This window comes from Bombina bombina, chromosome 4 (assembly GCF_027579735.1).
Source record: "Bombina bombina isolate aBomBom1 chromosome 4, aBomBom1.pri, whole genome shotgun sequence".
NCBI lineage: Eukaryota > Metazoa > Chordata > Amphibia > Anura > Bombinatoridae > Bombina > Bombina bombina.
In genome coordinates this window covers 26,467,380-26,487,419 of record NC_069502.1, presented here as the reverse complement: position 1 = coordinate 26,487,419, position 20,040 = coordinate 26,467,380, and the positions used below count along the sequence as shown (strand labels likewise).

Here is a 20,040-nt window from a genome sequence, read left to right as displayed (position 1 = left end):
CGGCACTCGGGAGCTACAGTTCATTGAGGGAACAATAAATGCCAACATACACTGTGATATTGAAGCAGAGCATGATCCCCTCCCTTCGGAAACTGGGCCACAGAGCAGTATTCCAATATGATATTAACCCAAACACACCTCCAAGATGACCACTGCCTTCCTAAAGAAGCTGAGGGTAAAGGTGATGGACTGGCCAAGCATGTCTCCAGACCTAAACCCTACTGAGCATCTGTGGGGCATCCTCAAATGGAAGGTGGGGGAGTACAAGGTTTCTAACATACACCACCAGCTCTGTGATGTCGTCATGGAGAAGTGGAAGAGGACTCCAGTGGCAACCTGTGAAGCTCGGCTGAACTCCATGCCCAAGAAGGTTAAGGCAGTGCTGGAAAATAATGGTGGCCGCACAAAATATTGACACTTTGGGCCCAGTTTGGACATTTCCACTTAAGGGTGTACTCACTTTTGTTGCCAATGGTTTAGATATTAATGGCTGTGTGTTGAGTTATTTTGAGGGTACAGCAAATTTACACTGTTATACAGGATGTACACTCACTACTTTACATTGTAGGAAAGTGTCATTTCTTCAGTGTTGTCACATGAAAAGATATAATAAAATATTTACACTGTTATACAGGCTGTACACTCACTACTTTACATTGTAGCAAAGTGTCATTTCTTCAGTGTTGTCACATGAAAAGATATAATAAAATATTTACACTGTTATACAGGCTGTATACTCACTACTTTACATTGTAAAAAAGTGTCATTTCTTCAGTGTTGTCACATGAAAAGATATAATAAAATATTTACATAAATGTGAGGGGTGTACTCCCTTTTGCTGGATACTGTGTATGTGTATATATATATATATATATATATATATATATATATATTATCTTTAGACATGTATATTTATGTATCCCTATGTCAAAGCCCTTTGCAGACTTTTTTTGTTAACACCTGAGTTCTCATATCTTTGAGGAATATCTTTTTTTAACAATTAGATAATGATATTATGACTGTAAAGTACTTTGTAATGTCATTTTGATGTGTTTTCTGCACATTTTTTTTCTTGTGAAACAGTGAACTAGAGCGCTGAAGTTGCGCTATCCCGACACATGATAAATTAAAAAAATATGCACATTTCTTCTCACACGTGCAAAGAGCCGCTATGAACCCATTTTTGCTTGTGCACAACAGTTAGCGCCTCACTTGTAATCTAGCCTTAAATACTTTACTTTGCTGTATGGATAAAGTGCTTTAGGAAGTAATTAGGTTTCTTTAATGTGCTCTCGCTTAACAAACAACTCAATGTGCTGAGGGGGTTAAGCAAATTAAAAGCAGCGCATTATATTACAATACTTTATTATACAAACAATATGACTCGTGGCTTAAGGACACAATAATGTACATAATGAAACACATATCTTCTGATCACTGGAATGTGAGATATTCTAAGATCTGGGTGACCTATGTTAGGTGTGTTAGATGATTGTTTAGGTTGTTGTGGACTTTCCCAACCATTTTCTTCTTCCTTGTCCCCTTTAAATTCATCACTGAAGTCAGGGTATAAATCCCAGTGTGAGACGGAGCAATCATCAGATCATTAACTAGAGACCAACATGACTCCAGCAACCGGCTCCCTCCTCCTGGTGCTCGTTCTGGGCACAGTGACTTCTGCCACAGCACAGATTCTAGGTGAGTATATGATAATAATATGCAATGCTAATGAGAGAGGCTTGTGCACATCACTAAATACCTGTTGTATTATTTATTATTACAGACAATAATATGTGATGCTAATGAGAGAGGCTTGTGCACATCACTAAATACCTGTTGTATTATTTATTATTACAGACAATAATATGTGATGCTAATGAGAGAGGCTTGTGCACATCGCTAAATACCTGTTGTATTATTTATTATTACAGACAATAATATGTGATGCTAATGAGAGAGGCTTGTGCACATCGCTAAATACCTGTTGTATTATTTATTATTACAGACAATAATATGTGATGCTAATGAGAGAGGCTTGTGCACATCACTAAATACCTGTTGTATTATTTATTACTGCAGACAATAATATGTGATGCTAATGAGAGAGGCTTGTGCACATAACTAAATACCTGTTGTATTATTTATTACTGCAGACAATAATATGTGATGCTAATGAGAAAGGCTTGTGCACATAACTAAATACCTGTTGTACTATTTATTATTACAGACAATAATATGTGATGCTAATGAGAGAGGCTTGTGCACATCACTAAATACCTGTTGTATTATTTATTACTGCAGACAATAATATGTGATGCTAATGAGAGAGGCTTGTGCACATAACTAAATACCTGTTGTACTATTTATTATTACAGACTATAATATGTGATGCTAATGAGAGGCTTGTGCACATCACTAAATACCTGTTGTATTATTTATTGTTACAGACAATAATATGTGATGCTAATAATACAGGCTTGTGCACATCACTAAATACCTGTTGTATTATTTATTATTACAGACAATAATATGTGATGCTAATGAGAGAGGCTTGTGCACATCACTAAATACCTGTTGTATTATTTATTATTACAGACAATAATATGTAAGGCTAATGAGAGAGGCTTGTGCACATCACTAAATACCTGTTGTATTATTTATTATTTCAGAAAATAATATGCAATGCTAATGAGAGAGGCTTGTGCACACCATTAATTACATGTTGTATTATTTATTATAACAGACAATAATATAAATTAGACTGTGCAGATTTAGCTGTAATATTGCAAACAGCGTTAGTGCTCATAAATATTCCTGATTTAGCTTTTGTAAATCCCAGGTTAGTGAGAGCTTTATACCAATAAATATTACATGATTAATTAACCCTTAGGTAGTAAATACAGACGAGTGAGAGCAGTATACAAATAAATATTACATGATTAATTAACCCTTAAGTAGTAAATACAGGTGAGTGAGAGCATTATACCAATAAATATTACATGATTAATTAACCCATAGGTAGTAAATACAGACAAGTGAGAGCATTATACAAATAAATATTACATGGTTAATTAACCCTTAGGTAGTAAATACAGACGAGTGAGAGCATTATACCAATAAATATTACATGATAAATTAACCCTTAGGGAGTAAATACAGACGAGTGAGAGCATTATACCAATAAATATTACATGATTAATTAACCCTTAGGTAGTAAAAACAGGTGAGTGAGAGCATTATACCAGTAAATATTACATGATTAATTAACCCTTAGGTAGTAAATACAGGCAAGTGAGACCATTATACCAATAAATATTACATGATTAATTAACCCTTAGGTAGTAAATACAGACAAGTGAGAGCATTATACCAAGAAATATAACATGACTAATTAACCCTTAGGTAGTAAATACAGACGAGTGAGACCATTATACCAATAAATATTACATGATTAATTAACCCTTAGGTAGTAAAAACAGGTGAGTAAGAGCATTATACCAGTAAATATTACATGATTAATTAACCTTAGGTAGTAAATACAGGCAAGTGAGAGCTTTATACCAATAAATATTACATGATTAATTAACCATTAGGTAGTAAATACAGGCAACTGAGAGCATTATACCAAGAAATATTACATGATTAATTAACCCTTAGGTAGTAAATACAGACGAGTGAGAGCATTATACCAATAAATATTACATGATTAATTAAACGTTAGGTAGTAAATACAGACTAGTGAGAGCATTATACCAATAAATATTACATGATTAATTAACCCATAGGGAGTAAATACAGGCAAGTGAGAGTGTTATACCAATAAATATTACATGATTAATTAACCCTTAGGTAGTAAATACAGACGAGTGAGAGCATTATACCAATAAATATTACATGATTAATTAACCCTTATTCAGTAAATACAGGCAAGTGAGAGCATTATACCAATACATATTACATGATTAATTAACCCTTAGTTAGTAAATACCAGGAGAGTGAGAGCATTATACCAATAAATATTACATGATTAATTAACCCTTAGGTAGTAAATACAGACGAGTGAGAGCATTATACCAAGAAATATTATATGATTAATTAACCCTTAGGTAGTGAATACAGGTTAGTGAGAGCATTATACCAATAAATATTATATGATTAATTAACCATAGGTAGTAAATACAGGCAAGTAAAATCGTTATACCAATAAATATTACACGATAAATTAACCCTTAGGTAGTAAATACAGGCAAGTGAGATCGTTATACCAATAAATATTACACAATTAATTAACCCTTAGGTAGTAAATACAGATGAGTGAGAGCATTATACCAATAAATATTACATGATTAATTAACCCTTAGTGAGTAAATACAGACGAGTGAGACCATCATACCAATAAATATTACATGATTAATTAACCCTTAGTGAGTAAATACAGGCGAGTGAGAGCATTATACTAATAAATATTACATGATTAATTAACCCTTAGGTAGTAAATACAGACAAGTGAGAGCATTATACCAATAAATATTACATGATTAATTAACCCTTAGGTAGTAAATACAGATGAGTGAGAGCATTATACCAATAAATATTACATGATTAATTAACCCTAAGTGAGTAAATACAGACGAGTGAGACCATTATACCAATAAATATTACATGATTAATTAACCCTTAGTGAGTAAATACAGGCGAGTGAGAGCATTATACTAATAAATATTACATGATTAATTAACACTTAGGTAGTAAAAACAGGTGAGTGAGAGCATTATACCAGTAAATATTACATGATTAATTAACCCTTAGGTAGTAAATACAGGCAAGTGAGACCATTATACCAATAAATATTACATGATTAATTAACCCTTAGGTAGTAAATACAGACAAGTGAGAGCATTATACCAAGAAATATAACATGACTAATTAACCCTTAGGTAGTAAATACAGACGAGTGAGACCATTATACCAATAAATATTACATGATTAATTAACCCTTAGGTAGTAAAAACAGGTGAGTAAGAGCATTATACCAGTAAATATTACATGATTAATTAACCTTAGGTAGTAAATACAGGCAAGTGAGAGCTTTATACCAATAAATATTACATGATTAATTAACCATTAGGTAGTAAATACAGGCAACTGAGAGCATTATACCAAGAAATATTACATGATTAATTAACCCTTAGGTAGTAAATACAGACGAGTGAGAGCATTATACCAATAAATATTACATGATTAATTAAACGTTAGGTAGTAAATACAGACTAGTGAGAGCATTATACCAATAAATATTACATGATTAATTAACCCATAGGGAGTAAATACAGGCAAGTGAGAGTGTTATACCAATAAATATTACATGATTAATTAACCCTTAGGTAGTAAATACAGACGAGTGAGAGCATTATACCAATAAATATTACATGATTAATTAACCCTTAGGCAGTAAATACAGGCAAGTGAGAGCATTATACCAATACATATTACATGATTAATTAACCCTTAGTTAGTAAATACCAGGAGAGTGAGAGCATTATACCAATAAATATTACATGATTAATTAACCCTTAGGTAGTAAATACAGACGAGTGAGAGCATTATACCAAGAAATATTATATTATTAATTAACCCTTAGGTAGTGAATACAGGTTAGTGAGAGCATTATACCAATAAATATTATATGATTAATTAACCCTTAGGTAGTAAATACAGGCAAGTAAAATCGTTATACCAATAAATATTACACGATAAATTAACCCTTAGGTAGTAAATACAGGCAAGTGAGATCGTTATACCAATAAATATTACACAATTAATTAACCCTTAGGTAGTAAATACAGATGAGTGAGAGCATTATACCAATAAATATTACATGATTAATTAACCCTTAGTGAGTAAATACAGACGAGTGAGACCATCATACCAATAAATATTACATGATTAATTAACCCTTAGTGAGTAAATACAGGCGAGTGAGAGCATTATACTAATAAATATTACATGATTAATTAACCCTTAGGTAGTAAATACAGACAAGTGAGAGCATTATACCAATAAATATTACATGATTAATTAACCCTTAGGTAGTAAATACAGATGAGTGAGAGCATTATACCAATAAATATTACATGATTAATTAACCCTAAGTGAGTAAATACAGACGAGTGAGACCATTATACCAATAAATATTACATGATTAATTAACCCTTAGTGAGTAAATACAGGCGAGTGAGAGCATTATACTAATAAATATTACATGATTAATTAACACTTAGGTAGTAAATACAGGCAAGTGAGAACATTATACCAATAAATATTACATGATTAATTAACCCTTAGGTAGTAAATACAGGTGAGTGAGAGCATTATACCAATAAATATTACATTATTAATTAACCCTTAGGTAGTAAAAACAGGTGAGTGAGAGCATTATACCAATAAATATTACATGATTAATTAACCCTTAGGTAGTAATTACAGATGAGTGAGAGCATTATACCAATAAATATTACATGATTAATTAACCCTTATGTAGTAAATACAGGTGAGATCATTATACCAATAAATATTACATGATTAATTAACCCTTAGGTAGTAAATACAGACGAGTGAGAGCATTATACTAATAAATATTACATGATTAATTAACCCTTAAGTAGTAAATACGGCAAGTGAGAGAATTATACCAATAAATATTACATGATTAATTAATCCTTAGGTAGTAAATACAGACAACTGAGAGCATTATACAAATAAATATTACATGATTAATTAACCCTTAGGTAGTAAATACGGCAAGTGAGAGAATTATACCAATAAATAGTACATGTTTAATTAACCCTTAGGTAGTAAATACAGGTGAGTGAGAGCATTATACCAATAAATAGTACATGATTAATTAACCCTTAGGTAGTAAATACAGGTGAGTGAGAGCATTATACCAAGAAATATTACATGATTAATTAACCCTTAGGTATTAAATACAGGCGAGTGAGAGCATTATACCAACAAATATTACATGATTATTTAACCCTTACGTAGTAAATACAGGTGAGAGCATTATACCAATAAATATTACATGATTAATTAATCCATAGGTAGTAAATACAGGCAAGTGAGATCATTATACCAATAAATATTACATGATTAATTAACCCTTAGGTAGTAAATACAGGTTAGTGAGAGCATTATACCAATAAATATTACATGATTATTTAACCCTTAGGTAGTAAATACAGACAAGTGAGATCATTATACCAATATATATTACATGATTAATTAACCCATAGGTAGTAAATACAGGCAAGTGAGAGCATTATACCAACAAATATTACATGATTAATTAACCCTTAGGTAGTAAATACAGGTGAGTGAGAGAATTATACCAATAAATATTACATGATTAATTTACCCTTAGGTAGTAAATACAGGTGAGTGAGAGAATTACATAAATAAATATTACATGATTAATTAACCCTTAGGTAGTAAATACAGGTGAGTGAGATCATTATACCAATAAATATTACATGATTAATTAACCCTTAGGTGGTAAATACAGACGAGTTAGAGAATGATACCAATAAATATTACATGATTAATTAACCCTTAGGTAGTAAATACAGGTGAGTGAGAGCATTATACCAATACATATTACATGATTAATTAACCCTTAGGTAGTAAATACAGACAAGTGAGAGCATTATACCAAGAAATATTATATGATTAATTAACCCTTAGGTAGTAAATACAGGCAAGTGAGATCGTTATACCAATAAATATTACACGATTAATTAAAACTTAGGTAGTAAATACAGGCAAGTGAGATCGTTATACCAATAAATATTACACGATTAATTAACCCTTAGGTAGTAAATACAGATGAGTGAGAGCATTATACCAATAAATATTATATGATTAATTAACCCTTAGTGAGTAAATACAGACGAGTGAGACCATTATACCAATAAATATTACATGATTAATTAACCCTTAGTGAGTAAATACAGGCGAGTGAGAGCATTATACTAATAAATATTACATGATTAATTAACACTTAGGTAGTAAAAACAGGTGAGTGAGAGCATTATACCAGTAAATATTACATGATTAATTAACCCTTAGGTAGTAAATACAGGCAAGTGAGACCATTATACCAATAAATATTACATGATTAATTAACCCTTAGGTAGTAAATACAGACAAGTGAGAGCATTATACCAAGAAATATAACATGACTAATTAACCCTTAGGTAGTAAATACAGACGAGTGAGACCATTATACCAATAAATATTACATGATTAATTAACCCTTAGGTAGTAAAAACAGGTGAGTAAGAGCATTATACCAGTAAATATTACATGATTAATTAACCTTAGGTAGTAAATACAGGCAAGTGAGAGCTTTATACCAATAAATATTACATGATTAATTAACCATTAGGTAGTAAATACAGGCAACTGAGAGCATTATACCAAGAAATATTACATGATTAATTAACCCTTAGGTAGTAAATACAGACGAGTGAGAGCATTATACCAATAAATATTACATGATTAATTAAACGTTAGGTAGTAAATACAGACTAGTGAGAGCATTATACCAATAAATATTACATGATTAATTAACCCATAGGGAGTAAATACAGGCAAGTGAGAGTGTTATACCAATAAATATTACATGATTAATTAACCCTTAGGTAGTAAATACAGACGAGTGAGAGCATTATACCAATAAATATTACATGATTAATTAACCCTTAGGCAGTAAATACAGGCAAGTGAGAGCATTATACCAATACATATTACATGATTAATTAACCCTTAGTTAGTAAATACCAGGAGAGTGAGAGCATTATACCAATAAATATTACATGATTAATTAACCCTTAGGTAGTAAATACAGACGAGTGAGAGCATTATACCAAGAAATATTATATGATTAATTAACCCTTAGGTAGTGAATACAGGTTAGTGAGAGCATTATACCAATAAATATTATATGATTAATTAACCCTTAGGTAGTAAATACAGGCAAGTAAAATCGTTATACCAATAAATATTACACGATAAATTAACCCTTAGGTAGTAAATACAGGCAAGTGAGATCGTTATACCAATAAATATTACACAATTAATTAACCCTTAGGTAGTAAATACAGATGAGTGAGAGCATTATACCAATAAATATTACATGATTAATTAACCCTTAGTGAGTAAATACAGACGAGTGAGACCATCATACCAATAAATATTACATGATTAATTAACCCTTAGTGAGTAAATACAGGCGAGTGAGAGCATTATACTAATAAATATTACATGATTAATTAACCCTTAGGTAGTAAATACAGACAAGTGAGAGCATTATACCAATAAATATTACATGATTAATTAACCCTTAGGTAGTAAATACAGATGAGTGAGAGCATTATACCAATAAATATTACATGATTAATTAACCCTAAGTGAGTAAATACAGACGAGTGAGACCATTATACCAATAAATATTACATGATTAATTAACCCTTAGTGAGTAAATACAGGCGAGTGAGAGCATTATACTAATAAATATTACATGATTAATTAACACTTAGGTAGTAAATACAGGCAAGTGAGAACATTATACCAATAAATATTACATGATTAATTAACCCTTAGGTAGTAAATACAGGTGAGTGAGAGCATTATACCAATAAATATTACATTATTAATTAACCCTTAGGTAGTAAAAACAGGTGAGTGAGAGCATTATACCAATAAATATTACATGATTAATTAACCCTTAGGTAGTAATTACAGATGAGTGAGAGCATTATACCAATAAATATTACATGATTAATTAACCCTTATGTAGTAAATACAGGTGAGATCATTATACCAATAAATATTACATGATTAATTAACCCTTAGGTAGTAAATACAGACGAGTGAGAGCATTATACTAATAAATATTACATGATTAATTAACCCTTAAGTAGTAAATACGGCAAGTGAGAGAATTATACCAATAAATATTACATGATTAATTAATCCTTAGGTAGTAAATACAGACAACTGAGAGCATTATACAAATAAATATTACATGATTAATTAACCCTTAGGTAGTAAATACGGCAAGTGAGAGAATTATACCAATAAATAGTACATGTTTAATTAACCCTTAGGTAGTAAATACAGGTGAGTGAGAGCATTATACCAATAAATAGTACATGATTAATTAACCCTTAGGTAGTAAATACAGGTGAGTGAGAGCATTATACCAAGAAATATTACATGATTAATTAACCCTTAGGTATTAAATACAGGCGAGTGAGAGCATTATACCAACAAATATTACATGATTATTTAACCCTTACGTAGTAAATACAGGTGAGAGCATTATACCAATAAATATTACATGATTAATTAATCCATAGGTAGTAAATACAGGCAAGTGAGATCATTATACCAATAAATATTACATGATTAATTAACCCTTAGGTAGTAAATACAGGTTAGTGAGAGCATTATACCAATAAATATTACATGATTATTTAACCCTTAGGTAGTAAATACAGACAAGTGAGATCATTATACCAATATATATTACATGATTAATTAACCCATAGGTAGTAAATACAGGCAAGTGAGAGCATTATACCAACAAATATTACATGATTAATTAACCCTTAGGTAGTAAATACAGGTGAGTGAGAGAATTATACCAATAAATATTACATGATTAATTTACCCTTAGGTAGTAAATACAGGTGAGTGAGAGAATTACATAAATAAATATTACATGATTAATTAACCCTTAGGTAGTAAATACAGGTGAGTGAGATCATTATACCAATAAATATTACATGATTAATTAACCCTTAGGTGGTAAATACAGACGAGTTAGAGAATGATACCAATAAATATTACATGATTAATTAACCCTTAGGTAGTAAATACAGGTGAGTGAGAGCATTATACCAATACATATTACATGATTAATTAACCCTTAGGTAGTAAATACAGACAAGTGAGAGCATTATACCAAGAAATATTATATGATTAATTAACCCTTAGGTAGTAAATACAGGCAAGTGAGATCGTTATACCAATAAATATTACACGATTAATTAAAACTTAGGTAGTAAATACAGGCAAGTGAGATCGTTATACCAATAAATATTACACGATTAATTAACCCTTAGGTAGTAAATACAGATGAGTGAGAGCATTATACCAATAAATATTATATGATTAATTAACCCTTAGTGAGTAAATACAGACGAGTGAGAGCATAATACCAATAAATATTACATGATTAATTAACCCTTAGTGAGTAAATACAGGTGAGTGAGAGCATTATACTAATAAATATTACATGATTAATTAACCCTTAGGTAGTAAATACAGACAAGTGAGAGCATTATACCAATAAATATTACATGATTAATTAACCCTTAGGTAGTAAATACAGACAAGTGAGAGCATTATACCAATAAATATTACATGATTAATTAACCCTTAGTTAGTAAATACAGGCAAGTGAGAACATTATACCAATAAATATTACATGATTAATTAACCCTTAGGTAGTAAATACAGACAAGTGAGAGCATTATACTAATAAATATTACATGATTAATTAACCCTTAGGTAGTAAATACAGGTGAGTGAGAGCATTATACCAATAAATATTACATTATTAATTAACCCTTAGGTAGTAAAAACAGGTGAGTGAGAGCATTATACAAATAAATATTACATGTATAATTAACCCTTAGGTAGTAATTACAGACGAGTGAGAGCATTGTACCAAGAAATATTACATGATTAATTAACCCTTATGTAGTAAATACAGGTGAGATCATTATACCAATAAATATTACATGATTAATTAACCCTTAGGTAGTAAATACAGACGAGTGAGAGCATTATACTAATAAATATTACATAATTAATTAACCCTTAGGTAGTAAATACGGCAAGTGAGAGAATTATACCAATAAATATTACATGATTAATTAATCCTTAGGTAGTAAATACAGAAAACTGAGAGCATTATACCAATAAATATTACATGATTAATTAACCCTTAGGTAGTAAATACGGCAAGTGAGAGAATTATACCAATAAATAGTACATGATTAATTAACCCTTAGGTAGTAAAAACAGGTGAGTGAGAGCATTATACCAATAAATATTACATGATTAATTAACTCTTAGGTAGTAAATACAGATGAGTGAGAGCATTATACCAAGAAATATTATATGATTAATTAACCCTTAGGTAGTGAATACAGGTTAGTGAGAGCATTATACCAATAAATATTGCATAATTAATTAACCCTTAGGTAGTAAATACAGACGAGTGAGAGCATTATACCAAGAAATATTATATGATTAATTAACCCTTAGGTAGTAAATACAGGCAAGTAAAATCGTTATACCAATAAATATTACACAATTAATTAACCCTTAGGTAGTAAATACAGATGAGTGAGAGCATTATACCAATAAATATTACATGATTAATTAACCCTTAGTGAGTAAATACAGACGAGTGAGACCATTATACCAATAAATATTACATGATTAATTAACCAATAGTGAGTAAATACAGGCGAGTGAGAGCATTATACTAATAAATATTACATGATTAATTAACCCATAGGTAGTAAATACAGACAAGTGAGAGCATTATACCAATAAATATTACATGATTAATTAACCCTTAGGTAGTAAATACAGACAAGTGAGAGCATTATACTAATAAATATTACATGATTAATTAACCCTTAGGTAGTAAATACAGGCAAGTGAGAACATTATACCAATAAATATTACATGATTAATTAACCCTTAGGTAGTAAATACAGACAAGTGAGATTGTTATACCAATAAATATTACATTATTAATTAACCCTTAGGTAGTAAAAACAGGTGAGTGAGAGCATTATACCAATAAATATTACATTATTAATTAACCCTTAGGTAGTAATTTCAGATGAGTGAGAGCATTATACCAAGAAATATTACATGATTAATTAACCCTTATGTAGTAAATACAGGTGAGATCATTATACCAATAAATATTACATGATTAATTAACCCTTAGGTAGTAAATACAGACGAGTGAGAGCATTATACTAATAAATATTACATGATTAATTAACCCTTAAGTAGTAAATACGGCAAGTGAGAGAATTATACCAATAAATATTACATGATTAATTAATCCTTAGGTAGTAAATACAGACAACTGAGAGCATTATACCAATAAATATTACATGATTAATTAACCCTTAGGTAGTAAATACGGCAAGTGAGAGAATTATACCAATAAATAGTACATGATTAATTAACCCTTAGGTAGTAAATACAGGTGAGCGAGAGCATTATACCAATAAATAGTACATGATTAATTAACCCTTAGGTAGTAAATACAGGTGAGTGAGAGCATTATACGAAGAAATATTACATGATTAATTAACCCTTAGGTATTAAATACAGGCGAGTGAGAGCATTATACCAACAAATATTACATGATTATTTAACCCTTACGTAGTAAATACAGGTGAGAGCATTATACCAATAAATATTACATGATTAATTAATCCATAGGTAGTAAATACAGGCAAGTGAGATCATTATACCAATAAATATTACATGATTAATTAACCCTTAGGTAGTAAATACAGGTTAGTGAGAGCATTATACCAATAAATATTACATGATTATTTAACCCTTAGGTAGTAAATACAGACAAGTGAGATCATTATACCAATAAATATTACATGATTAATTAACCCATAGGTAGTAAATACAGGCAAGTGAGAGCATTATACCAATAAATATTACATGATTAATTAACCCTTAGGTAGTAAATACAGGTGAGTGAGAGAATTATACCAATAAATATTACATGATTAATTTACCCTTAGGTAGTAAATACAGGTGAGTGAGAGAATTACAGAAATAAATATTACATGATTAATTAACCCTTAGGTAGTAAATACAGGTGAGTGAGATCATTATACCAATAAATATTACATGATTAATTAACCCTTAGGTGGTAAATACAGACGAGTTAGAGAATGATACCAATAAATATTACATGATTAATTAACCCTTAGGTAGTAAATACAGGTGAGTGAGAGCATTATACCAATACATATTACATGATTAATTAACCCTTAGGTAGTAAATACAGACAAGTGAGAGCATTATACCAAGAAATATTATATGATTAATTAACCCTTAGGTAGTAAATACAGGCAAGTGAGATCGTTATACCAATAAATATTACACGATTAATTAACCCTTAGGTAGTAAATACAGGCAAGTGAGATCGTTATACCAATAAATATTACACGATTAATTAACCCTTAGGTAGTAAATACAGATGAGTGAGAGCATTATACCAATAAATATTATATGATTAATTAACCCTTAGTGAGTAAATACAGACGAGTGAGAGCATAATACCAATAAATATTACATGATTAATTAACCCTTAGTGAGTAAATACAGGTGAGTGAGAGCATTATACTAATAAATATTACATGATTAATTAACCCTTAGGTAGTAAATACAGACAAGTGAGAGCATTATACCAATAAATATTACATGATTAATTAACCCTTAGGTAGTAAATACAGACAAGTGAGAGCATTATACCAATAAATATTACATGATTAATTAACCCTTAGTTAGTAAATACAGGCAAGTGAGAACATTATACCAATAAATATTACATGATTAATTAACCCTTAGGTAGTAAATACAGACAAGTGAGAGCATTATACTAATAAATATTACATGATTAATTAACCCTTAGGTAGTAAATACAGGTGAGTGAGAGCATTATACCAATAAATATTACATTATTAAATAACCCTTAGGTAGTAAAAACAGGTGAGTGAGAGCATTATACCAATAAATATTACATGTTTAATTAACCCTTAGGTAGTAATTACAGACGAGTGAGAGCATTATACCAAGAAATATTACATGATTAATTAACCCTTATGTAGTAAATACAGGTGAGCTCATTATACCAATAAATATTACATGATTAATTAACCCTTAGGTAGTAAATACAGACGAGTGAGAGCATTATACTAATAAATATTACATAATTAATTAACCCTTAGGTAGTAAATACGGCAAGTGAGAGAATTATACCAATAAATATTACATGATTAATTAATCCTTAGGCAGTAAATACAGACAACTGAGAGCATTATACCAATAAATATTACATGATTAATTAACCCTTAGGTAGTGAATACGGCAAGTGAGAGAATTATACCAATAAATAGTACATGATTAATTAACCCTTAGGTAGTAAATACAGGTGAGTGAGAGCATTATACCAATAAATAGTACATGATTAATTAACCCTTAGGTAGTAAAAACAGGTGAGTGAGAGCATTATACCAAGAAATATTACATGATTAATTAACCCTTAGGTATTAAATACAGGCGAGTGAGAGCATTATACCAACAAATATTACATGATTATTTTACCCTTAGGTAGTAAATACAGGTGAGTGAGAGCATTATACCAAGAAATATTACATGATTAATTAATCCATAGGTAGTAAATACAGGCAAGTGAGATCATTATACCAATAAATATTACATGATTATTTAACCCTTAGGTAGTAAATACAGACAAGTGAGATCATTATACCAATAAATATTAAATGATTAATTAACCCTTAGGTAGTAAATACAGGCAAGTGAGAGCATTATACCAATAAATATTACATGATTAATTAACCCTTAGGTAGTAAATACAGGTGAGTGAGAGAATTATACCAATAAATATTACATGATGAATTAACCCTTAGGTAGTAAATACAGGTGAGTGAGATCATTATACCAATAAATATTACATGATTAATTAACCCTTAGGTGGTAAATACAGACGAGTTAGAGAATTATACCAATAAATTTTACATGATTAATTAACCCTTAGGTAGTAAATACAGGTGAGTGAGAGCATTATGCCAATACATATTACATGATTAATTAACCCTTAGGTAGTAAATACAGGTGAGTGAGAGCATTATACCTATAAATATTACATGATTAATTAACCCTTAGTTAGTAAATACACGCAAGTGAGTGCATTATACCAATAAATATTACATGATTAATTAATCCATAGGTAGTAAATACAGGCAAGTGAGAGCATTATACCAATAAATATTACATGATTAATTAACCCTTAGGTGGTAAATACAGACGAGTTAGAGAATTATAATAATAAATATTACATGATTAATTAACCCTTAGGTAGTAAATACAGGTGAGTGAGAGCATTATTCCAATACATATTACATGATTAATTAACCCTTAGGTAGTAAATACAGACAAGTGAGAGCATTATACCAAGAAATTTTATATGATTAATTAACCCTTAGGTAGTAAATACAGGCAAGTGAGATCGTTATACCAATAAATATTACACGATTAATTAACCCTTAGGTAGTAAATACAAATGAGTGAGAGCATTATACCAATAAATATTATATGATTAATTAACCCTTAGTGAGTAAATACAGACGAGTGAGAGCATAATACCAATAAATATTACATGATTAATTAACCCTTAGTGAGTAAATACAGGCGAGTGAGAGCATTATACTAATAAATATTACATGATTAATTAACCCTTAGGTAGTAAATACAGACAAGTGAGAGCATTATACCAATAAATATTACATGATTAATTAACCCTTAGGTAGTAAATACAGACAAGTGAGAGCATTATACCAATAAATATTACATGATTAATTAACCCTTAGTTAGTAAATACAGGCAAGTGAGAACATTATACCAATAAATATTACATGATTAATTAACCCTTAGGTAGTAAATACAGACAAGTGAGAGCATTATACTAATAAATATTACATGATTAATTAACCCTTAGGTAGTAAATACAGGTGAGTGAGAGCATTATACCAATAAATATTACATTATTAATTAACCCTTATGTAGTAAATACAGGTGAGATCATTATACCAATAAATATTACATGATTAATTAACCCTTAGGTAGTAAATACAGACGAGTGAGAGCATTATACTAATAAATATTACATAATTAATTAACCCTTAGGTAGTAAATACGGCAAGTGAGAGAATAATACCAATAAATATTACATGATTAATTAACCCTTAGTTAGTAAATACACGCAAGTGAGTGCATTATACCAATAAATATTACATGATTAATTAATCCATAGGTAGTAAATACAGGCAAGTGAGAGCATTATACCAATAAATATTACATGATTAATTAACCCTTAGGTAGTAAATACAGGCAAGTGAGACCATTATACCAATAAATATTACATGATTAATTAAACCTTAGGTAGTAAATACAGGCGAGTGAGAGCATTATACCAATAAATATTACAAGATTAATTAACCCTTAGGTAGTAAATACAGGTGAGTGAGAGCATTATACCAATATATATTACATGATTAATGAACCCTTAGGTACTAAATACAGGCAAGTGAGAGCATTATACTAATAAATATTACATGACTAATTAACCCTTAGGTAGTAAATACAGGTGAGTGAGAGCATTATACCAATAAATATTACATTATTAATTAACCCTTAGGTAGTAAAAACAGGTGAGTGAGAGCATTATACCAATAAATATTACATGTTTAATTAACCCTTAGGTAGTAATTACAGACGAGTGAGAGCATTATACCAAGAAATATTACATGATTAATTAACCCTTATGTAGTAAATACAGGTGAGATCATTATACCAATAAATATTACATGATTAATTAACCCTTAGGTAGTAAATGCAGGTGAGTGAGAGCATTATACCAATACATAGTACATGATTAATTAACCCTTAGGTAGTAAATACAGGGGAGTGAGAGCATTATACCAAGAAATATTACATGATTAATTAACCCTTAGGTATTAAATACAGGCGAGTGAGAGCATTATACCAACAAATTTTACATGATTATTTAAACCTTACGTAGTAAATACAGGTGAGAGCATTATACCAATAAATATTACATGATTAATTAATCCATAGGTAGTAAATACAGGCAAGTGAGATCATTATACCAATAAATATTACATGATTAATTAACCCTTAGGTAGTAAATACAGGTTAGTGAGAGCATTATACCAATAAATATTACATGATTATTTAACCCTTAGGTAGTAATTACAGATGAGTGAGAGCATTATACCAAGAAATATTACATGATTAATTAACCCTTATGTAGTAAATACAGGTGAGATCATTATACCAATAAATATTACATGATTAATTAACCCTTAGGTAGTAAATACAGACGAGTGAGAGCATTATACTAATAAATATTACATAATTAATTAACCCTTAGGTATTAAATACGGCAAGTGAGAGAATTATACCAATAAATATTACATGATTAATTAATCCTTAGGTAGTAAATACAGACAACTGAGAGCATTATACCAATAAATATTACATGATTAATTAACCCTTAGGTAGTAAATACGGCAAGTGAGAGAATTATACCAATAAATAGTACATGATTAATTAACCCTTAGGTAGTAAATACAGGTGAGTGAGAGCATTATACCAATAAATAGTACATGATTAATTAACCCTTAGGTAGTAAAAACAGGTGAGTGAGAGCATTATACCAAGAAATATTACATGATTAATTAACCCTTAGGTATTAAATACAGGCGAGTGAGAGCATTATACCAACAAATATTACATGATTATTTTACCCTTAGGTAGTAAATACAGGTGAGAGCATTATACCAATAAATATTACATGATTAATTAATCCATAGGTAGTAAATACAGGCAAGTGAGATCATTATACCAATAAATATTACATGATTATTTAACCCTTAGGTAGTAAATACAGACAAGTGAGATCATTATACTAATAAATATTACATGATTAATTAACCCTTAGGTAGTAAATACAGGCGAGTGAGAGCATTATACCAATAAATATTACATGATTAATTAACCCTTAGGTAGTAAATACAGGTGAGTGAGAGAATTATACCAATAAATATTACATGATTAATTAACCCTTAGGTAGTAAATACAGGTGAGTGAGAGAATTATAGAAATAAATATTACATGCTTAATTAACCCTTAGGTAGTAAATACAGGTGAGTGAGATCATTATACCAATAAATATTACATGATTAATTAACCCTTAGGTGGTAAATACAGACGAGTTAGAGAATTATACCAATAAATATTACATGATTAATTAAACCTTAGGTAGTAAATACAGGTGAGTGAGAGCATTATACCAATACATATTACATGATTAATTAACCCTTAGGTAGTAAATACGGACAAGTGAGAGCATTATACCAATAAATATTACATGATTAATTAACCCTTAGGTAGTAAATACAGGCAAGTGAGTGCATTATACCAATAAATATTACATGATTAATTAATCCATAGGTAGTAAATACAGGCAAGTGAGAGCATTATACCAATAAATATTACATGATTAATTAACCCTTAGGTAGTAAATACAGACAAGTGAGAGCATTATATCAATGAATATTACATGATTAATTAACCCTTAGGTAGTAAATACAGGCAAGTGAGAGCATTATACCAATAAATATTACATGATTAATTAAACCTTAGGTAGTAAATACAGGCGAGTGAGAGCATTATACCAATAAATATTACAAGATTAATTAACCCTTAGGTAGTAAATACAGGTGAGTGAGAGCATTATACCAATAAATATTACATGATTAATTAAACCTTAGGTAGTAAATACAGGAAAGTGAGAGCATTATACCAATATATATTACATGATTAATTAAACCTTAGGTAGTAAATACAGGCAAGTGAGAGCATTATACCAATAAATATTACATGATTAATTAACCTTTAGGTAGTAAAAACAGGTGATTGAGAGCATTATACCAATAAATGTTACATGATTAATTAACCCTTAGGTAGTAAATACAGACGAGTGAGATTAGTATACCAATAAATATTACATGATTAATTAACCCTTAG

The 20,040-nt window shown here is 29.8% G+C and overlaps 1 protein-coding gene across 2 annotated transcripts in view; it reads left to right on the top strand.

Moving 5' to 3' along the window:
• Positions 1-1,544: 1,544 nt before the first annotated feature.
• Positions 1,545-20,040, top strand: part of LOC128655855 (WAP four-disulfide core domain protein 3-like) — a 52,072-nt gene continuing 33,576 nt past the window's right edge. The window contains exon 1 of one of the 2 annotated variants that reach the window (XM_053709426.1): positions 1,545-1,698. In XM_053709426.1, the coding sequence (XP_053565401.1) occupies positions 1,623-1,698 (76 nt within the window). In that variant the 5' untranslated portion in view covers positions 1,545-1,622. The remainder of the gene's footprint in view (positions 1,699-20,040) is intronic. The other variant, XM_053709427.1, reaches the window with a different exon arrangement.